Source organism: Neurospora tetrasperma (genome assembly GCF_000213175.1).
Source record: "Neurospora tetrasperma FGSC 2508 unplaced genomic scaffold NEUTE1scaffold_6, whole genome shotgun sequence".
NCBI lineage: Eukaryota > Fungi > Ascomycota > Sordariomycetes > Sordariales > Sordariaceae > Neurospora > Neurospora tetrasperma.
The window spans coordinates 1,182,831-1,204,222 of NW_009799104.1; the positions used below are offsets into that span (position 1 = coordinate 1,182,831).

The 21,392-nt window shown below is 51.5% G+C and overlaps 9 protein-coding genes across 9 annotated transcripts; 4 read left to right on the forward strand and 5 right to left on the reverse strand.

Annotated features, from left to right (window-relative positions):
* Positions 1-1,056: 1,056 nt before the first annotated feature.
* On the reverse strand, positions 1,057-1,676 carry NEUTE1DRAFT_87366 (uncharacterized protein; the record flags this gene model as incomplete). Its single annotated transcript, XM_009855884.1, has 1 exon — positions 1,057-1,676. The coding sequence occupies one exon, from the start codon at positions 1,674-1,676 to the stop codon at positions 1,173-1,175; it is 504 nt and encodes a 167-aa protein (XP_009854186.1).
* Positions 1,677-2,562: 886 nt separating this feature from the next.
* On the forward strand, positions 2,563-5,798 carry NEUTE1DRAFT_68683 (uncharacterized protein; the record flags this gene model as incomplete). The annotated part of the gene is made up of 4 exons (XM_009855885.1): positions 2,563-3,394; positions 3,729-3,927; positions 4,180-5,354; positions 5,420-5,798. 4 exons carry the CDS (start codon positions 2,563-2,565, stop codon positions 5,719-5,721), a joined length of 2,508 nt encoding a protein of 835 aa, XP_009854187.1.
* Positions 5,799-5,977: 179 nt separating this feature from the next.
* NEUTE1DRAFT_118101 (uncharacterized protein) lies at positions 5,978-6,260 on the forward strand (the record flags this gene model as incomplete). The annotated part of the gene is made up of 1 exon (XM_009855886.1): positions 5,978-6,260. The coding sequence occupies one exon, from the start codon at positions 6,024-6,026 to the stop codon at positions 6,225-6,227; it is 204 nt and encodes a 67-aa protein (XP_009854188.1).
* Positions 6,261-6,865: 605 nt separating this feature from the next.
* Positions 6,866-8,081, forward strand: NEUTE1DRAFT_131811 (uncharacterized protein; the record flags this gene model as incomplete). Its single annotated transcript, XM_009855887.1, has 2 exons — positions 6,866-7,323; positions 7,424-8,081. The coding sequence occupies 2 exons, from the start codon at positions 6,996-6,998 to the stop codon at positions 7,936-7,938; spliced, it is 843 nt and encodes a 280-aa protein (XP_009854189.1).
* A 641-nt stretch (positions 8,082-8,722) lies between these two features.
* NEUTE1DRAFT_87368 (uncharacterized protein) lies at positions 8,723-11,677 on the reverse strand (the record flags this gene model as incomplete). Its single annotated transcript, XM_009855888.1, has 2 exons — positions 8,723-11,362; positions 11,452-11,677. 2 exons carry the CDS (start codon positions 11,601-11,603, stop codon positions 9,067-9,069), a joined length of 2,448 nt encoding a protein of 815 aa, XP_009854190.1.
* Positions 11,678-13,400: 1,723 nt separating this feature from the next.
* NEUTE1DRAFT_148609 (uncharacterized protein) lies at positions 13,401-15,608 on the forward strand (the record flags this gene model as incomplete). The annotated part of the gene is made up of 2 exons (XM_009855889.1): positions 13,401-13,664; positions 13,719-15,608. The coding sequence occupies 2 exons, from the start codon at positions 13,401-13,403 to the stop codon at positions 15,606-15,608; spliced, it is 2,154 nt and encodes a 717-aa protein (XP_009854191.1).
* Positions 15,609-16,792: 1,184 nt separating this feature from the next.
* NEUTE1DRAFT_118103 (uncharacterized protein) lies at positions 16,793-17,181 on the reverse strand (the record flags this gene model as incomplete). The annotated part of the gene is made up of 1 exon (XM_009855890.1): positions 16,793-17,181. A coding segment is annotated over one exon (311 nt), but the record flags the coding sequence as incomplete, so codon positions are not given.
* An 803-nt stretch (positions 17,182-17,984) lies between these two features.
* On the reverse strand, positions 17,985-19,807 carry NEUTE1DRAFT_131814 (uncharacterized protein; the record flags this gene model as incomplete). The annotated part of the gene is made up of 2 exons (XM_009855891.1): positions 17,985-19,690; positions 19,759-19,807. The coding sequence occupies 2 exons, from the start codon at positions 19,805-19,807 to the stop codon at positions 17,985-17,987; spliced, it is 1,755 nt and encodes a 584-aa protein (XP_009854193.1).
* Positions 19,808-20,089: 282 nt separating this feature from the next.
* NEUTE1DRAFT_118104 (ubiquitin-conjugating enzyme E2 variant 1) lies at positions 20,090-21,003 on the reverse strand (the record flags this gene model as incomplete). Its single annotated transcript, XM_009855892.1, has 4 exons — positions 20,090-20,314; positions 20,387-20,634; positions 20,705-20,784; positions 20,866-21,003. The coding sequence occupies 4 exons, from the start codon at positions 20,939-20,941 to the stop codon at positions 20,248-20,250; spliced, it is 471 nt and encodes a 156-aa protein (XP_009854194.1).
* Positions 21,004-21,392: the final 389 nt, after the last annotated feature.

The window sequence follows — 21,392 nt, forward strand, 5'->3', positions numbered from 1 at the left end:
AGGCCGCGTAGACGGGCAAAGGAGTGCATCCGGTGGTGGGGTTATTTCCAGCCCTATCAGATTGGATGTCGAATCCAAAGTTAGTCAAAAGGTCATGAGGGTAGGTAAGTCATAAAAGAGGTCACGCAGCGTGGCAAGTGCACAGCTGCAGGTCGACTGAGTGATGATGCTCAATTGAATGATATTCAGACCGACGTGAAAGAGACGGAACGAATGAGTCAAGCCACACCTTTTGTATACTAGTAGCACCCTGCACTTGTCCACGGCGCTGAAGGGTCTCCGTCAGCTGTGAGTCGTAAATTGAAAGATGGTTCTTGCAATCTTTCCCGTCGCAAGACTTTGGCGGGGCAAGGACGACTTTCACCCAGGGTTAGGGTTATCGAAGCTGGAGTACTGTACTGCAAACCGTGTCGAAGTTCTCTGAGCATGCAGCATCACGATGATTGGCACAACGGAGGTGAGGATGCTTGAATTGGTTGGAAAGAAGAGATAAAAGAACGGAATGAAAATGGTGATTGAATCCACCGTTATATACATGGCCTTGGGAAAACGTGGTTGAGTCGAAATGCAATGCAGGAATTGTTGATGCATGTCACGGATGTCCGACAAACTGAGTGGTTGATTGATTGATTGAGGAGAGAACAGTTCCCTTTGTCTAGAGGAAATACCTATGAGAAATCCATGAGTCCCGAAGTTGGGGTTGGCAAATGGTGATAAATATATGCAATGCTTCCCGTCCTCGCCAAAGAGCTATCGATGCACATTGATAGAAAGGACACATGCTGTCGACAAAGCCGCAAATTGCGATGCAGTTCTCCACCAAGCTGTGGCGCATTTGTGGTGTTTTGCGACTGAAATCTACAAGTATGTACATACTGTGTAGACTCTCTCTAGCCACATTTGAGGAGCTATGACCACTGCAGGGGGGGACCTGAACGATGAACTCAATGTGGGGGATCTTCGACCGGGGTCGTCCCGTTTCCTCCACTTTCACATTTGGAGTCAAACCTGCCGAGCTTGCACACCTAAGCAATTAACTTCAGGGTCTCGATTCGGAGTTGCTTGGAATGATTTCTAACTCGTTCAGAAGCTCAAGAGAAATTCATCACTCATAATAGGATCCACAGCCCAAATAAACCAAACAACCCGAATGCCCGAGTTACCGACAACGCCTAATTATCCAAAGAACCGAGCTTCCTGATCACGGCTGCTGCCATGTCCTTCTCATTCTCTAGCAACTCGATGCCGTATCTCTTGGCGACAATCTGTACGTTGCCTCTCTTCTTATAGTCCTTATGGCAACACACAATGGCCTTGCCGGTGCGCGCGCAGAGACCAAGCTCCAAAAGACTGATGGGCGCAAGTGTGTTGGGTCCATAGTATATCAGGACTATGTCTGCCCTTTCCTGCATATCCAGTTCCCATTCGACTTGGTCACGGAAGGGCTTGAATGATATGTCTTCCGGCCAGTCAGTCCAATTGGGTGGGGTGGGGTTGATGACCGTAATAGGAAGACGCGAGAGTTGTCTGCTTAAGGTATCCCGCCAGTCGGGCTCATCTCCCATCTTGGACGTGGTCCCGGCTAAGAAGACGGATTTCTTGCCGGTGAATTCGGGACGTTCTGGGGCGCGCACCAGTTGTAGCGGGCCGTGTGGTTGCGAAGCTTGATGTGCCATCCCGTTGCTAAGGCTTTGCCTGGTGGATGTCTCCTATGTCTGATATCAAGTAGAAGACAGTGTCTGCTTTGGGAGAGAATGAGATGCCAGGGTCGTCGAGGTCAACAAAAAGAAGACAAGAAGCTGATGATGATGTTGACAGGAGAGAAAAGCAAGGTAGAAATAACAAGTTTATGACGTTGAGTAACACGAGAAAAATCAGGAAAGCCTAGTAAAACGCCCAACGAGGCTATGAAACCGTAAAATGAAGCCAACCTATCGACATAATTGAAGCTTTGTCGATGGGAGGACTGAGGTGGCCGCCACACTGGAGGCTGCCTCCAACCCGTATCCTGTCCGGTGTAAGCACTGACCATCTGCTCCACCCATCGCTCGTGCTTCACACACCCACCCGACTGCATGCTCCCCGGCCTGCGTGGAGATCTTTTGGCGGGCTTGTTAGCGCGTCAGTGGTAGCCTCTGCAGTTCACTAACAAATTGCGTGGACGTGGACACCAGAGCAAAGGAAGGTTCAAATCGACTTTGTGCGTCGCGTCAATGTACACAGTAACTTGAAGGAACCGGGGACATTTCATCCACTTTATGTCCGCTTCCTTCCATCTCATGTGGCTTGTTTCTTCCTGCCATGCCATTTCTGTCGACTTCCGCCTCTCCTCCTACGCGTCGGTCAAATGTGAACAGCAACCACCATTCACCCACAGCAAAAACCAGAAGCAGCAAAGAAAACATCCCAATCTCAACAGGTTCTCATGGCGACGACAACGATGATATCGGGCAGCGGCATCGCTCGCCGCGGGAAACACGAGAACATAAGACGGAAACGGCAACGGCAAGTGGGAGGTTGATTGCATCTCATCCCAAACCCAAACCCAAACCTGTGTTCAAGATGAAGAGAACCGGCCACAGCCGTCCTTCACCCTCTTCCGCAAACTCTGGCCCAAAACTACCAAAACCCCAACCAAAACAAGAGCCTGACTCGGACAACATCGCCATGGGAGATATTCAGGACTCGGACCTTATAAAGGCCCAACTCGCCATGGACGCCTTGAGCGCCAGTCGGGCGACCCGCTCCAAGACCCAAGCACCACCAAAACCACCAACAATCGATCCGAGCACCGAAGCCCTTGATGCTAGCGCTTATAAGGTCTGGAAGGACCAAGATACGGGCAAGTTACTGCCCACCTGCGGTGCACTCCTGCCTCCCGGTTATGAACTGTCCGATCATCCCGAACTTCCTTGGATATGCCCAGTCAGAAGTTGTCGAGCCCTCTTACCGGGCCTTCCAAATTTGGGCAGACATTTTCTTGTGCTTCACCGTGCTTGTCGATTAAACGATAATCTGGACGGCACCTTGACCGACCTTGGGAGATATGCCAACCCCACCCCTGGCAATGGCAGAAGATTTGGTGGTACCACTAAATCCTGTATCATTGTATCCAAAAAGTACAGGAGTCCTGCGGAATCACCCATGGTTGAACCTAAACCCTACACACCACATGCCCACAGCAAATCCCTGCCTGTACAGGAAGTCCCCAAGCGCGAGCTTCGTCGGCGGTCACCAATCGATGAGAGTGAAACCATCCAGATCTCAGCCATGAGTGACGATGAGCTTGACCCCCAGGATGAGGCCAAGGGTGCTGTTGGTCCTTCCAACGAGGGGCCTACCGAGAAGATATTGGTAACCGCAAAATCCGGACGTCCATACAACATGTGGCCTGGTCAGTTCTTCCCACATTCACTCTTCCTATCCAACCTGGCTAACCGTTTAAACAGACCAGTCCGGGGCGTGGAAAGAACTACGCGGCGTCTTATTGCCAGACGAATGGACCCTTTATACGGAGCATCCCACCCACCAATGGATATGCCCAGTCAGATCATGCCGGTACCTATACAGCGCCAAGTATCACCTTGCTAATCACTTCAAGATGAGATACTACGGCTGCCGGCTCAATGACAATCTGGACGGGACCTTTACCGTTGTTAAGCGTCCTATGACTGCTCTCCATATTGAGCAACTTCGGATCGACTATCACAATGACCCACCGGTCGTAGTATCGCGTGGAGCAAGAGAGAGTGAACCATTAGCGGAACCCCAGATATCTCAAAACTATGTCAATCGAATGTTGCGACAGCATCGCAGAGGGAAAAGTTCCTCAACGGGTAGCTCAATTGGAGAGACTATCATCAAGGATAGTAGAGACTTGCAAGAAATGCATAACACAGAACGTACCAGCTCCCCAGCTCTTCATAAGTCAGCTGGAAATGCCCGCGTTATCCCTTCTGATGTTGGGTTCGATAATGCCAACGATGGTCGGCCTTATACCCATTGGCTGAATCCAGAGATCAATCGGTTTCAGGTGACCCGAGGATTGATCCCCGAAGGCTACCAACTTGAACTTCAAGCGTTTCCCCTTCGACCCTGGATATGCCCCATCAGGTCGTGCAGACCCCTCCTCAGAGGGCAAGCAGCCTATAGCAATCATTGGACCGTATGTCATCCCAGCGTTTGCGTAAACGACAACCAAGACGGGACTTTTAGCATCGTTGAAGGCCGCAGCAAGACCGGTCCTCGTGTTGTGTCTAGGGGCCCAATGAATTATGACGAGTCACCTTTGAGAGAGGCGCATTTGCCCAACAAGGAACACAGGCGTGTTGTGGAGCCGGATATCTCGACCGACGATGATGAAAATCAAAACAACGAAATGCCGGGCCGGATAAGCCAAAAGCGGACTCTCGACGAAATAACAACATCACCACCAACACCAGAACCAGGAGAGGAAGTTGGGCACCCCGAAAGACTGCGGCGATATATCACCTCCCAGATCGGGGGTAACTTTCCAGAAATAGAGGAAACAGAACTGGAAGTTCTCCTCTCTCTACCCCGTCGGCGAGATCTCAAGTTGAAGCACCCTCTTCCAGTCACTCACACACTCGCTCCTAAGCAGCTCACCGCAGTAGTTGCGCAACTTACTGGGCGCGAAGCCCCCAAGCCTTGTACTGCATGTCGGCGCCGCGCAGGGCCTTTTAAGGGCTGTATCACCATTATACCCAAGATTAGCGTCAAGTTACGCAGGTTGGTCTCTGTTAGTTATCGCAACGCTTGTGCCAACTGTCTTTACGGCAACACATACAATGCATGCAGTATCAAGCACCTGAACAAAACTGAAGAGCGCGCGACACGCGTGGTTGCGTTTGGAAATGGTGGTGATGTAGAAGAAGCAGGGGACGAAGCAGGGGACGAAGCAGGCGATGAGGCAGAAGACGAAGCGGATGAGGAGGAGGAGGAGGAGGAGAACGAGGAGGCTTACGAGTACGACGAGCAACTTGGCGCCACGGTCATCCGGCGCTCGCAAAGATTTCCTAGTATTGCTGCTGCGGAAGAGAGCGAGGCAGATGTGGACGGAGTACCGTCGCCACGAAATGTGATCACTCTCAAGGACCCATCGCCGACTTGCGCTTCAGCTAGCTTGGATGTCGCAGAAGAGGAACAGGAAGATGTCGAGTATCGCCGGGCCAGCAAGCGTCTCCGGACGAGGGAACAAACCGCCGTACCGACCTCAATTCAGGCCACTGCTGCTTTTGCTTCGTCTTTGTTGGTGTCTAAGGAGGATCTCGTAACCGAAGACTGGGAAAGAGGTTCAAGAGGGGTTCTCCCCAGGCGGCGCCACCCATCGGAAAGTGAGTGTACTCCCCCTATCCGCCTCTTACTCTTCAAGCCAGAAATACTAACCACCAATTATTAGACCTCGTCTACTCCTCCTCGTACCTCTCAGCCAACCAGACCATCCAGATATGCAAATCGACCACCCTGACAGCACTCACCATCACCTCGGGTAGCACTCAGCGGCTGCCCGCCGACCAAACCCGCACCCGAATATGCACCCTCGTCAGCGGCAAGCTAAGGGTGATACTGAACGATGGCGAAGACGAGTTTACTGTTGGCCCACGTGGTGTGTTCAAGCTCAGCCCAGGCGCGACGTGCTTGCCGGAGAATGGGTGTTATCTGAACGCGGCGGTGCATGTAACTGCTGTGGCTGATCGATAGTTATTTCCGGTCGGTGCTCGGAAGAAAGAGTGAAACGATAGGGTAGATAAGGTAGGTAAACATGTGGCTTGGGGATGCGAGCTGTGTGACATGCATTCTGTGCATTTTGAGGTACACTACGTACGCATACGTTTACGCATGCGCATGCGAGCCTGATTGGAGTTTGGAGAGGGAACTCGGGGGTAAACAGAAGAGTTATCGGGAATTAAAACCATTTGTTCGCCGCAAACAGTTTATCATTGCGGCGGGGTAATGGAAGGGGAAGGTCCTACAAAATAGAAGGCTCTGATGGGTGCTCGGCAATGCAAGTGAAAGAAATGAGGCGGTTTATTGACGTGAGACATCCAAAGGGAGGATGTCAAAAATCAAAACAAAACTCGGCCAGGAACACCAAGAGCGGTTGCGATTGGCACGCCCAGCCTCTCGGTTCTGGTTCGCCTACTTATTGCATGCTCATACATACATATGTACTTACGCACATAAAGATGGTGACCTGCGACCGTTAGGCCTCAACGCAGGCTTTCGAGCATTCCACTCCGACCGGGTGGTAACCGAGCGCAGTCCGGGTCGCTTTGACCGGTCGCATGTTTCTGATAAGCCGAGAAACCGAGTCCGGATGCATATCCTACGCCATCGATCCGGGCTTGATCTTTATCAAATGCACAACATGCACTCGGTCGCATGGCGGGGATGAGATGATGAGGGGAAGAAAGCGGGGGGAGATAGGGATTGCAGAAGGAAATAAAAAGGTTTCTTGTTGCCTTGATTTTGGTATGCCCGAGATCTTTCCCCCTTCAAAGTGATCCATCAATCCATCATTAAAAGTCCGTTTGTTCAGAAAAGTTTTGATATTCAGCGATTATACACTCTTCTTCGAACCAGCCGGCATCTGTACATCCTTCTACCTTCCCGTCAATCCTCCGTGTTACGAGCTACGACATATTCCCCTTATCTACTCCTCGCTGTCATACCATAGGCGGACCTAAACCTCCGCGGACTAGCCCAAACTTCCACAATCGACTACACTTGCTTTTTTTTTCCTTTTTCATCACCGCCTCCAACTTGATATCACCACATCACATCTACATACCCTTTTCCAACTGGGTAGTTTTACCACCAACTACCTACCTACCACCTGCCTGCCCAGGAGACAACATCAACACCCCAACACCAAAAAACCAACACACACAGCCATAAAACACAGATAGGATACCCAAACCCGATTCCAAGGACGAGATCACCTTTAGCGGTTCTCGATACCGCAGCAAAAAAAAATGCAGCCATTCCTCTCCGGAGAGACAACCCTCGCCCTCCTCCTCACCGTCTTGACCCTCCTCTTCTTTGCCGCAGCAGGGGATGAACATCCCTATGAGCCATACCACCACAGCAACCTTCCACTTCCCGCTGAAGCCGGCCGTTCCAGCGTCGTGGACCTTGCCAGTTGTGAGCAACCACAGATCCAGAGGAAGCAGGAATTAGTTATTCGATTGGAGGAGAGTCTGCAACGAAGGGTAACAGCAAAAGAAGAAGAACATCATCAGAGAAAGTCAGCAGAGGTAGAGATGATGATGAAAAAACCACGGGGGGCTATTTCTTTCCAAGGTACGTTCTCTCCATTAAACCTCAACCTCAACCTTAACAACCTCAATTGCATCCCAAGAACAAGAACAAGAACAGAAACAGAAACTAATAACCAAAATAGCAAACACCACCACAAAGCCACCACGCCTCTCAACATCGACATCAACATTCATCACCTCCCGCCTCCTCCGACCACCAAGGAACTTACAGATCTTGGCAGCATTACTAAGTCATGGTCGTCGTCGGAGCCTTCTTCACACTGCTACAGCACCTCTGTCAACAGTCCTGCTCAAGTCGTCAGGGGCAGGGGCAGCAGATATGAGCTGGTTGCTTGAGGCATTGTTGGGGTTATGGTTAGTATTACCTTTGGCAACGACGAAAAAGACATCATCGCTGCGCTGTCCGACAAGGAGTAAAAGGAGGAAGAGTGTGAAGTTCGTTGCTGTTGGTGGTGGTGGCCATGACGAGGTAGATCTCATTGGTGGACAGCAGCAACTTGGACAAAAAAGGCAACGAGAAACCTGTGGTGGTAGTGGTGGGGAGGAGACTGATGAAATCCAGCAGCAGCAGCAGCTTCAGGATTTGGGTTTGGGTTTGACGAGAAGCGTTGGTGAGAGGGTGGTTATGGTTTGTTAGTGAGTGAGTGAGTGATTCAAGATATAGAGTTTTATTGCGATTTGTATATGTGAAAGGAAGAAAGAGTAGACCCAACGAAGGATAGATAGTAGCATGGCAGGCAAGAATTAGAACTAGTAGTTATGAACTACCCATCCCCGTGGTCTTCCAGGTTCTTCCTTGGTCCTCATTGTTGAATCCTGCCCTCAAGATTACTTTACAATTGGTGTTTGTAAATTACCCACTACAGGTTTGTTGAAGTTGATGGGTGGATTTTGTCTCAGATACTGACCACTACGCCAAACACCCAAAAATTGGAGCTCCATCGAGGTGATGGATTAGTGGTAGCTCTGAACCCCCTATATTCGACATGTTGTTACGTCAACTTGCACCTGGTGCGGAGTTATTTGTAGGATCGAGTAAGTAGTATTAGAGGCGGGGTCGGTAGGAGAACCAGGAACTGAGAGAGATTGGGGACTGGAGGCTGTGATGATGACTGGTGTAATTGGTAATATGTACAAGTCAGCCAGCTAACTACCGAGGCGAGATGTTGGATGGCGCAAGAGTCAATTCAGGTCCATAGGACTTTACAAGACAAGCAGAATCTTTCGGTCGAAGTATATGTTTGTTAGGGACGCTACGGTGCATCATTAACAGATCCCGTCTACCCACCGTGCTTGTAGGTGTGGAGGGTTTGGTGGTGCGGCTTTCACAGATCCCGTCTACCCACCGTACTTGTAAGTGTGGAGGGTTTGGTGGTGTGGCTTTCACATATTACTTTTACCACCTCTTTCACACTGCTGGCCTAGTTAAGTGGTTGGTACTATCTATTCTGGTTGCTAGCTAGGCATATATTGATCACTACTGATAATCATTTCGCGATCATCCACGACAATAATCCTATCTTGACTCATTCCTATCAGCTTCGCTTCGCTTCGCTTCCATGGACATTTCCATCTGCCTCGTCTTCATCATACACCACCCATCGATGAAGCACTTGCTGCCAGAGGGTCTGGGACGGAACACCAATCCAGCGCTCCATCCTTCTCAACCCCCTCAAACATTCACAACCCTAACCATATTCCATATCGATGTCATCCAATAATTCAGGAATATTATCCAATATCCTCGCTTTCCTCGGACCCCCGGTTAAATTTGCAACTGGGGTTTGGTCCTGGCCACATCTGCCCAACTGGGTGCGGTGGGCATTGAAGGGATCTTTCTCTGAATGGCTGTACGACCGGAATCACGCCCTATGGAAGGTGCAGTACTTGTAGAAGGAGCGAAGCTGACATCACTAGAGTCGTCTCGCATGTCACGCTCTTCGTTCTCTTCGTGATCGTCTTGAGAGGCAACACTCTCCGCTCGTCTGATGTCCTCTTCATAACCCAACCCAAGACCGACACCATCTACTCGAATGGCAGTTGCAGAATCGCTATCGGCAAGTCTGGGTACCATCTCGTCCGACTCCTTGGCAATTCGGCCGGGAGACAGACTGTAGACATTGGGCGTGTTTTCGACCGTCGTTGGCATGCTGAGGTCGTCATTACGCGACCTGCTCAGGCTGAGGGTCGAACTCGTCATGCTATGCTGAGTGCTATCGGCTGAAGAGGTGTTGCGATTGTACCGCGGCGTGCTAGGCGTGCTGGACCTAATAGGTGTGGCAGGGTTGACAGCTCGAGGTAAGCGGGAAGCTGAAGTGCTGGATCGCAGCGAATAGTTGGCGGGAGCAACCTCAAGCGTTGGACTTCTCTTGGGCCCAACAGCCGGGATTGGCGAGTTGAGCAGGTTAGCTGGACGGATGATGGAGTCTCGGCGTACTGAATCTCGACGAGTCGCGGTCTGCGGTACGGGAATACTGCTAGTACCAGTTGAGACGGCTTGGGAGTAGCTTGGACGAGCAGTACGATCGGCGATTGGGGTGGGCATTTTGACGAGAGTTTGTAGGATGGGGGCTGATGACGAAATTGTTGGCAGAGGGTACGTTGGTGGTCTCGATGGCATCTTCAAACCGCTCGGGGCGGGAATCGCTTTCGTCGATACAGATGAAGAAGTGGTGGTTCGGCGCGAGGCGGTTGGAACTCCGTGCCTTTTACCAGTTTGGAGTTCCATCAAGCTAGCCTCGAGCCTCTTTCTTTCCTCAGATTCGTTTTCCAGCCTCTTCTTCAGCTGCTCACATTTCTGTTTGTACCTCTCAGCGACATGGGTCGTCTCGTTCCTAATCCGAGCTTCGTAGGTGGCATCTTTTGCTTCGAGCTCAGCTAGCCTCTTGATGATCTTTTCGTGCTCGTCTCGTAGTCGCTTGGCGTCTTCAGTGACACGCCTGAGGCGCGAGTCAAGCTTTTCAGTCAAAAATCGGCTGCTCCTCTTGCAGCAGGAAGCATGATATACCTGCTCAATACCACCTAGTTCAACCAGCTCGACATCAGCTTCGTCCGCCGCAGGTCGCTCCGATGGTGCAGTGGACGACATTCTCCTGATCAGATTAATTGTGTGCTTCGGACCCACTGTATGCGCTTCGGAGTCCTTGTATTCCTGGGTTGCAAGCGCATGCATTTCAAGATGCCCCAAGAACTGGTCGAGTAGTGCATCTCTCCCCCGATCTGGCAGCTTTCCGGCAACACGATCAAAGTCGGCTATTTTGGCGCCATATACAACCGTTGAGATGTTGAGCAACACCATTCCGAGAGAGTAGACATCCGCAGCCCGCATCGACCACTCATCACTAAGGCGGCTGACCTCGGGAGCTCTCCACTTGGGGGTTCCCTGTTGCCCGAGAGTAAGAGTGTTTTCCCGGTCATGCACGTCTCTTGCTATGCCGAAGTCCGCCAGGTAGACTCTTCCAGGGCTTAAGAGGATATTGCCGGGCTTGAGGTCCAGATGGCGCACGTCGGACTTGTGTAAATAAGCCAGGGCGCGGGTGAGGCAGCCCATCATCTGGCGCATGTACCTAAACAAGCAACGATTTCCGTACGAAGGGGATACATGCTTGCTGGGGAGGTAGGTGTATTCAAAGGCGTCCAGGTCAGTAAGATCAAGTGTGGCCAGGCGAAAGAGAATTTCATCGCGGTCGTCTTGGCCGGTCTGGAGAAGATGCAGGTCGTTAAACAGGTCATCCAGATTGCACACGGCGACAGGCCACAGCAAGAGGTACAGCTCAGGTACATTGCGGTAGCAATAAGAACCAATGAGTTTGACAATGTGTTCATGCTCAAGCTTGTCCATCACCTTGGCCTCACGCCGTAGGGTTTCCAGTAGCATATTCCGTCGCTGGGGAATATACTTGCGTGCCAAGCGTATTGAGCGGTGCTTGTAAGCGAGTTGGACTTTGTCGACGACGCCATAGCTCCCGCGGCCCAGTTGGTAATTGAGATTGCTTTTGAACTGGTCGTGATACCGCTTCGCTTTTTCAAGGTGCTCGGGGGTGGTATCTGTGTGTTTTCCTCTGGATACAAATTAGCCAAGTGCCTGGACGAGGGAAAGGTACAAACAAGACTTGGGGAAGAGGATAGGAAGGAATCCAACTGTACGCACATTCCGGACCAGTGACCTGGTGATGACTCCCACTCTTTGATGATCTCCTTCTCGTAAGCCTCGAGTTCCTGGTGTGACATTCGTTCAACTCGGCCTGAATGGGTGGTGGGCAGGACTTTGTTCCAACCGTTTTGTGACTCAGGCCGCGTCATGGCGGCGACTGGACCCGGGCGACCGGGGATCGCCAACGAAGACGGCAAGCGAACGGAGGAGTTCGAGGGCAGAGCGTCAGCAGCTTGTTGGCTGGGCAAGGAGTCACGACGCTGGGGTCCTGGGAAGAAGACTAAGGCCCAGAGGAAAGAAATAATATTCGAAGGGGTATATTGAAGGACAGGAGATTTTGAAACAAGAGAAAGAAGACGGAAAAAAAGACCACACACGATATCCAAACCAAGGACCCAAAACGAGAGACTAGAGGTTTTTGGAGATGGTCCCGTCTAGTGGGAAAGTGGCCAGCGGCACCCAGGTGGGAGGGGATGAACATGCAAATGTACCTACTTTGCAAGTGGATGCTCCAACTTTCCCAGTTGGGCACTGCGCTTGCTGGGGACTTTTTGCGTGAGCGCATATCCACTGCAGGCATCCGCCAATTCGGCAGTAACAGTTAGTGTTGAAGTCCTTTTCTTGATGAAGAGTAACTTCGAGGTACTTGGACCTTAACAAGGGCGCCCTCCCGTGGAATCGACATGTGCCATTGGCCAGCAACAACCTGAATGGAACCTCGAGTCCGACCTCAGAGCGGCTGAGCTAGCACTCTGCAGTGGTGAGCGTGGCGCTGTTGAACGATCGCTGTTGAAAAGAGCTGTCCGTTATGTAATTGGATTTTAGATGTCTTGCGTATACAAGGGCGTCCTGGCGATAAACAGCAAAAAGGCATGCCATTCCAACTGTTCAAGACAAGAAGCCGGGCTTGCCGGGGGATAAATCAACACAAAATGCCCCTGATCGCCGCTCGATCTCTGTTTTGAATTTTGACGGACTCCAGTGACAAAGGGGCCCACCTAACAGGGCTGAGCTGGGCGCTGCGGCTCCCGAACTCCAGAAAGTGGAACTGGCTCGGGGCGAGGTCGTTGGACACGGGATGAACGGCTTCCCTTTGAGCTCCGCCATGAGCACGGGTCCGTCTCCACCTTTCACCCGGGCAAGACTGGAAGCTTAAATCAACATCCGGTGCGCTTGCTCCATATTCGCGCCGCCCAGCTCCCGGCTTCATCGATGATTTGGTCAGTGCTCCTTTCTGACTATCGGACAGATTGGCATTTCGCCCCTCTATGCCGGAACATGATGACTTCGAGGATATCGATCCTGGGTATGTCTTGACCGGCAGACCAAACCGATAAATCTCAAAGCATGGATTTTGTCAAGATGCTGTTTGTCCATTCTCCACAATGTGTTGATACATACAAGTTCAAGTTGGGTAAGGTCGTTTAGTGAGTAAAGGGCCTGTCCTCCACCAGCCAGTTTGAGGTCGAGGTCAAGGTAGCCGGCACTTGATCTCAAGGCTTGATGACCTACTGAGATCGAGTACCCTGTACCTGGCACGGTCCACATTTTGATGATCAGTAATCGGAAAACAGCCGGGACTGAAACGGCCAAGGGGATCCCATCTCAACCGCCCTGCATCTTATCAGATCGCCAACATTTTACTCAACGTCTTTTCAGATGTCCAACAGAGTGTGTACATTTTGTGAATACATAGTGTACGCAACTACAATTTGGACACTGGATGCGGTTTGTTATTGTGCACGTTTGTGAGAACCGCCCCGTTTCCAACCTGCGACTGCCGCAGCAGCATCACTCGGCTCCAAGTCCTACCCCAGGTCTTGGCGTTCCTTCCCCTTCAGCTCGACCGTCAGACTTCGAAGCATCTTTCAAGTTGCCATCTTTCACTGTTTGTCCATCATCAATCCCAGTTTCCAGCTTCATTTTAGACCCAACAGTCATCGACTATGAAGCCCATGATGCGATATCCTGGAGGCGACCTAGCAATTCTCGGCGTCGAGGCCTATCCTGACCCCCTCGCCCAGGCACGGGCTCGATCCCGACTGACTCGTCAGTCACGGTCTACTGTTACAAGCCAACGACCTGAAGAGGGAGGTCCGCGGAAACGTCCAAGACTGCAAGAGGAAGAAGTCGGGACACGCGAAAAAGATGAAACTAAACGGGCCCGCGGACGTCCGCGGTTAGACGTCAATGATAAGACTGCTGCTGACGTGAGTGTAAATGACAATTGTAGTCTGAAAGTGGTGATGCTGATGGTCCTGTAGCGTCGACGAACTCAAATACGTCTAGCACAGCGCGCATACCGGAACCGCAAAGAGACGACTGTACAAACATTGGAGAAACAAGTCGAGAGTTTACGACAGGTCAACCGAGAAATGCGCAATGCTTTTATGGAATTCCATGACTTTGCTGTCGCCAGTGGTTTACTAGACAACTCTACAGAATTAGGCAGACAACTCCTCGCTGCCAAGAAAAGATTCATCACTATCACACAAGCCAGCGGTGATGACATTGACGCAGATGACCATCATGAAGAAGGTTGGCGACGAGGAAGCACGAGCACAACTGAGTCCATTGGAAGTCATCGCAGGCGAAAGGAACCTTTACAGCCAGAGAGTCAAAGGAATTCCCCGGAGTATGCGATGGAACCATCAGCCACCGAGTCACCCCCTCAGCTTTACCCAGGCCTCACCATCACTGACGAGCCAATATCTCAAAGTAACTTGACCACTGCCCCGGCAACAGACTTGAGTCTCTCCATACCAACCACCAGCCACGCAGCCGAATTCCTTCCAACCACCACCGCCCCATCTATCTCCAAGGCCTTCGACTTTGCCACAATAGACTTCGACCTCGATTTCCTCACCCAACAATCCCTAGCCCAACTACACCCACCGATCCCATCCCCCTACTCCTCCCTTCCCAGCCCATTATCCTACGCCTCACACGAAACCACCTTCGGCCGCCGCTACCAGCGCTTCGCCGTAGAGCGCGCCCATATGCTGGTCACCATGCCCAACCCACCGCTCGACCAGCTCAACAGAACCTTCGGCTTCTGCTTCCTTTTTGAGTCGCCCGACATGATCTTCCAACGAACGTGCAGAGCCATTGCCAGGAGGGCCGGCGAGAGCCTCTACAACTGGCAGTACCCCTTTTACCATCTCGGCGGGGCCGGGACGCACAACTTCCACCAAAGTGGACCCGGAGGACCCTTGAACAGCACCCTCGCGTCAGAAGCGGGCACGAGGATGCCACTTGGCTTGCAGGTCGGTAATCAGGGGACTATTGACCTCCTAAAACCACACGCAGAGCTGACGGCGGGCTTCGCCATGGGTCCGTTCCCGCCTGCTGTCAATAGCGCTAGGGACAACTTTCTGGACAAGGAGATGAAGATGTATTTGCCCGGGTTTGAAGGGACGTATTACGATTGCGATGAAGTCGAGTTTTACTTTCATCAACGAGGGGTCGTGATCCCGCCCGGAGCGGATTCGTACACCGTGGAGATTTATCCGGCGCAGTTTGGTGTTGGCGGTAGTGGGGGGGAAGGACCAGGAGGACCACCAGGATCAGGATCAGGACCGTTGAAGGAACTTGACTTGGCCTATCTTGACTCGCTTGGTGGTCAGAACTGCGATCCTCCAACAACTGCTGCTTATGTGGAATCACTGCCTTCTTCGATGGACTTCAGTTCAAATTCAATTATCAGCGATGATCTCCCGCTTTTCGGGTACCAACAGCAACAACAACAACAACACTGTACGACGACGACGACAAACAAACCACTTTCCACCGGCGCTCCTCAACAAGCAAACGATAGCTTCGATTTCTCCGAGGTCTCACCAGATAATAACAGTAACAATATGTTCAACTTGTCCTCCAGGAGTTCGGAATCATCCTCAAGATCCGCTACTGAAAATACCACAACCATCACCACCACCACCAACACCACCACGTCTTTCGATCAGCCACTACCGGTTCCACCCAAACAGCCACAGCAAATGTGGAATCAACGCATGCTAGTGACCATAGACGTTAATCAGCTGGTGAACGAACTGACGGAACGAGCCATTTGTCTGGGGAGAACGCCGGGCATTAGGGTGGAGGAGATTAATGCGGCTTTTTGGAAGAGTTTGTCCATGGCTGTGACTTTGTAGGAATGTACCTAGGGTATTGGGTACGGTTGTTTACTTTTTTTTTTTTTTTTTCCCTTTTAGGTTTTGGGTACAGGAAGGCTGGGATTTCATGGATGGGATGGGATGGGATGGGAGGGATCGAGGCGCGGAAGAAAAATATTCATCCGAATCAGAACGAAGAGGGAAATAATCTATAATTGTGATTACTTTTGGCTATCCAAGATGCTGTGACAAGTTACCACGCAGGAAGCCAAGAATGAAGGGCAACATCGATGACTGAAGTAAAAGAGGGGAGGATAGAAAACAATGGAAAGGAAGAAAGGAGGAACGAGAGACAGCCGGCAAGACAATGAACGCTATTCTAGGGCATGGAAACATAGATCCGTCTCTCACCGACAGAGACAACTTGGTTTGTAACCTCTGGAGTTACCCTCGAAGTCCATGACGATTTACAATCACATTGCAAAATGAAAAGCAAACAAGTCGTACTCAGTCAACCCCTCCTCCTCCATACACCGCGAATGTCCAACCAACAAAATATTAAAAGAAAGAAAGGAAAAAAAAAAAGGAGAAAAGCGTGTGGACGAACCGTGGATTGAACACGGGACCTTCTGTAAGAAGCAGCAGCACTTGATAATCAAGTGCATTGTTGCAAAACAGATATTTTGCCACTGAACTATCCGCCCCACGTATAATGTTGAATGTTCTACGCTGAGATATAAGTTTATAACTTGGGGGGGAAGATGGAGCAGACTCACTTTGGGCTGTTGGTGGCAGTAGCCTAAAGGAACTATGTAGTTGACTGAAGCTATCGTAACGAATAGTTTCCACTTTAAGAAGTAGGGACCTCTAGGTATAAGGTAAGTGCATGACATGGCATTGGAGGAATACTAGGAAGGCTTGTTCCGTCATGTTCCGTCACAAGGGCTTGGTGAACTACCTCACTCCAGCTACTACCTCGATGTAGTAGGGAGGGATTCGTAACCATCTCAACCGGTCACAGAAAACTTTTTTAGGTTAGTAGGCGCACTTACATACTTGTAGACCACTGCTGTTTCTCTTATATGTTCGAAGGATTCGCAAAAAAAAAAAAAAAAAAAGAAAGTTGACCCATAACAATCGCCTGCAGATATTGCGGTAGCTTATTACCTACTTTTACAGATACTGAATCAATACTTACCAGAAGACGAGAAAAGAGTTGTTTGGGTAATTGATGTTTGTGTTTGAATTCCGCAAGTCATTCATCAGAATCTGTAAGTAGCATTAGATAAGGTACCGTCGAATCATCCGGTCAACGCCCGTCGAATTTTAGGACGGAAGGTTCTCTTTCCCCCTTTCCGCTCCAAAAAATATTGATGATTCGTTATCCCAACCCCACCACTACTTCTTCTTCTTTTCCTCCCGCTGTCTTTTGCACAACTCAAAACTAATCCTTCTTCTCCGCTTTCCCCAGTTCCATCACCTTCCCACCCCCAAAGCACCAACTCGTCCTCTGTCCTTCTGCCATACTTATTCCCAAAACCCCCTTCGTTTCCATGTGAAACCTCACGAACGAACTCGGCCGATCGATCAGGCTTCCCATCCATGACCATCTGCCACAGATTCATAGTGTATCTTTGTGGTGTTGGTGACAGATAATACCGTTGATCTCCTCAGCTACTCAGTTTGTGAAAACCCTTATAGCCAGTTCGGTGAGCCATCTCATGTCGCGTTCGTGTGCGACAACCTTAACTTGAATTGGACGTCGATTTTATGGTTCATTGATCTGTCCATGTTTATGCCCAGGGCTTGGGCGGCTGAGGTTGTGGTTTTATCGGCGAGTGTGGCGGGAAGCTTGATGAGACGCTTTAAGAAGGGGATGGTGATGCTTGCAGCGAGTGGGTTGAGAGCGTCGTCGGGGTTTGGAGCGCATGTACGCTCCCAATTGCAGCGATAGTTGTGGTATTGTAAAGGGAGCAGATGAGGAAGGGCTGGACGCGGCTTCGGAGGGGAAGAGTTGCTTTCGTTTGCTCCTGCTGAGCTTTTTTGGGGGGTTACCGCTGAAGCAGTTGTTGGAACGATGGATGAAGCTGTTTGCAATCGGGGTGGTAGTGGTAGGAGCGGCAACAGGCTCGTGTTGGCAGAGTATCGTCATGTTCTTCTTTGGCCTCCCTCTCTTCTTGAGAAGCTCCAGAATCCACCGCCAGCGTTCCTGTTATCTCCTTCTTGGGTCTTCGCCTCTTCTCTATATTTAGCTTCAGCTAGGCAATTGCCTTTAAATGGGCTTCTAATGCATCCGCCCACATCCCTGGTGTTTCCCTCCTCATGGGCGGCTCAGCCTCCAAGTTATCAGAAAAAAGCTGAGGTGAAATTGGGCCAATTGAATGCTGTCTGCTGAAGGCGGATCAGCACATACAATCACAGTAGTATCCGGATCTGATTTTGTCCAGTTGGATGGATGGCCGTCGGTGGGAAAGTGTCGCGCGCAACGCCGCCGGCATGTAAAGCGCCGGTAATTTGAGCTGAGGTTCTTGGAGCTGCCTCTTCCTCTGTGGCGGCTACTGCCTTCCGAGGCCTACCGCGCTTCTTTGGAGCTTCTTCCTCGGTAGGGGTTGCCGCCTTTTGTGGCCTGCCTCGTCTCTTTGGCGCTGTGGTATCCGGCTCGGTGGAGGCTTCTGTCGCTAGGGTCTCGGAATCCACCTTCTTTGGCCTTCCTCTCTTCTTGGGCGCTGGGGAAGCTGGTGTTGGCTCCTCCTGAAGTTGTACCTCAACTGGGTCCGGTTCCGATTCTTTTTCCTCAAGAGATGCTGATGTTTCTTCCAAGCTCGATGCGGGTTCCTTTGCCGGTTCTGCGGGTACTGTTGGGGATTCGGTGCCCTTCACATCCGCTACTGTCTGGACATTGGTCCTTTTGGGTTGGCGGGTCGCTTTCAATGCCTGGGAACCCCTTAGACGTCCCTCCTCAGGCGTGTTGTCTTCAGTCTCTACTTTCCCAGCCTCCTGTTCAGCAGTAGCCAGCTCTGGAGACTTTGCATCTTCCAATTGGCGCGCTTCCTGGTCCATTTGTAGCTTTTTTCTCTCGGTCCCTTCCTTCTTCTTCCTCTCCTGAGTCCTAACCCTCCACTTCCGTAGCGTCTCCTTCATCTTTGCTATCCTCCTCAACCTCCTCGCCTCTTTCCTCCTCTCTCTCTTCCTTTGGACCTTTTCCTTCTTTTTCCTGCTCTTCTTCTCCTTCTCAGCCAGAGTCCTCTCCTCCAGCACCAACTTCCACAACGCCTTACCCCTGGCAATCATCTCGTCCCACTCCCGTTTTTGCTTGAGCTCGATGTCTGCCATAGCCAGCTTGACAGCGTGCGCATACGACCCATGGCTCGTCCGCGCCCGCCTAGCCGATTGCTTGCTTTGCGTCCATCGCTGCCGGCCCGCACCGTCTGTAGCATAGTACCCCGGCTCTTCCCACGGCTGCGGCTCGCCCTGCAACATCTCCTCCACCATATCGTCCCAAGCATCCTCCTGCTCCGCATCGGCCAGCTCTTCGCTGACAAGCTCGTGGTACTTTTCGGCCCATCGCTGGCGTCGCTGGAATTTCTGTCGGAGCACGCGGCCGAGGTATTCGGATTGCGGCTTGCGCAGGCGCAGGAACGGGTGGCCGCCGAGTTCGTCGAGGGTAGGCAACTTGCGCACGCCGCCGGACAGCTTTTCCAGCGGCAGCGGACGCACGGTAGGGACAAAGGTCGGGGGTCCTTTGCCGTTGGGGCTCGGTATCTTGGTCAGCAGAGGGATGGCGTCAGGGTTGGGCGCAAATTTCTTGAATTTCTCGGCCTCTTGGCGCTTCTTCTCTCGTATGGCGAGGACGCGCTCATTGTTTTCGCGCAGAAATCGGAGAACGTCGGCATGGGCGGGAGAGGATTCGTCGCGCGCGAGGGTGAGCAGTTCGAGGAAGCGGTAGCCTTTGTTGAGTGCCGAATTGACCAGGCGCAAGCTGGTCTCGGAGCTGTTGCGGCGAAAGCCATTACGAATGAGGGCACGAATGGGGTTTTGCTTTTCGTCTAGAGCGGTAGCGACATCATGGGGTAGAGGGACACGGTAGCCCGTGCGAAGAAGAGCTCTGAAGAGAGCTTTGCCTGTTTGGTGGACGAGCCTCTGTCAGAAACAATTGAAGCAATGACATGCTGGAAAATGTAGGCCTTACAGGCAAAGCGATGCCGCGAATCGCAGCCGGGCTTAATGAAAGCAGGCATTCATCTGTCGAGCCTAGATCTAGGGTTCAGGGCCCTTTTGAAGGTTGTGACTGAAGTGTTGGAGTTTTGTTTTGGGGTCGAAAACCGACTTTGGGAAAGGTATCGTTACGAAGTGGAGACATTGGACCTGTGACATAATCGCTTTTGTCTGATCTTTTCACACAAACGCGCTGTCACGTGCGTCAACTTGTACTTTTTGATGCCATGCACAAACACTACTCAGCATGTTACGGCCTCGTTAAACGATTCGCATGGCCGTCGAGACGATGGTCACCACTGTGGTAAAGCGTCATAACTTTGGTTTGCATACGAATTATACAATGCTTCCCTAGCTCCCTTAACAAAACCCCAAACACCAGAACATGATATGAACATCCGCCAAAATGTATTAAGAACCTGTTGCTTCTATCGATAATGACCGTGGCGGTACCGGTAGATGTTTACTTGTACATGGGGTACTTGGAGCCCTCGGGAGGCTGCGGCAGCTTCTTGTGCTCTTCCATATACCTGCAATGTCGTATTGTTAGCGCCTTTCTGTTTTCCTCTGTGCGTATTGCTTTGTTCCCCGGTTGGACGTACTTTCTAATGGCGATAAGAGCAGCCTCGAGGCTCAAGGGATCCTCTTTCGGGCGGGGGTTTCTCGAAAGCTCGGCCGAGATGCGAGTCCAGTCGCGCAGGATGCCGACGTAATTGGGGTCGACGCGGCCGTCGGTTTGGCTGACACCGGGAAGGTTGATCTGGCTAACAAAGTGGATGACGGGGGGCTCTTTGGGGTAGTTGGCGCCGCACTCCATCTTGAGTTCATAGATGCGGTTCTCGTGGTTGCCCTATTCAGACCAATGTTAGCCGAGAGAGAGCGGCGATGACGGCGACCAAGACGGGAGGGAGTAATCGTACGTGCGGGGGGCCCCAGATGGTACCAGTCCAGTGGGTCATGAGGATGTCCTCGGGGTCTTCGAGACCGTAGGAGCAGGCACCTGTATATGGGATGAAGCAGATCATCAGTATCGTCTGTCCAGCATTCATAGCGCATCACCAACATGGAAAAGAAGACGCACCTGCGCCCATTCCCTTCTCGCCCTTCTCGAGCTCGGCGAGAAGCTTGAAGTTGCGGGGCACCTGAGCAACCGCCATTGTTTCTAATACTTTTGTCTGGCGATGGTTGATTCAGAAAAGATGTGTGACAGAGAAAGAGAGTGGAAGTTCAAAGAAGAACACAGGCGATCTGTTTGCGCAGTGAAAGTGGAAGGTACCTAGGCTGTGAGTGAGTGACCTAATGCAAGGCGCGCACCGGAATGGATTCTAGGCTATTGGGCGCGGCCGTGGGGCCTGACAGCGCCATGCGCAGCACACTGACAGGCCCCAGCAGAGCGGCACTGCGGGGACCATAACGTTATGTACAAGGTGGGGTGTATAGTCAGGCGGTGAGCCATTCTGCCGGGTGTGTGTTACTGTGTAATTACAATTACCTAATGACAGGAGCTAGGTACTTACATTACCTAGGTACCTACCCCCCGAGCTCGCTCCCTGGTCCGTGCCTTCCGTCTTTCAGCGGGCCGTGGACAGTGAACACGGAGCTTCAGTG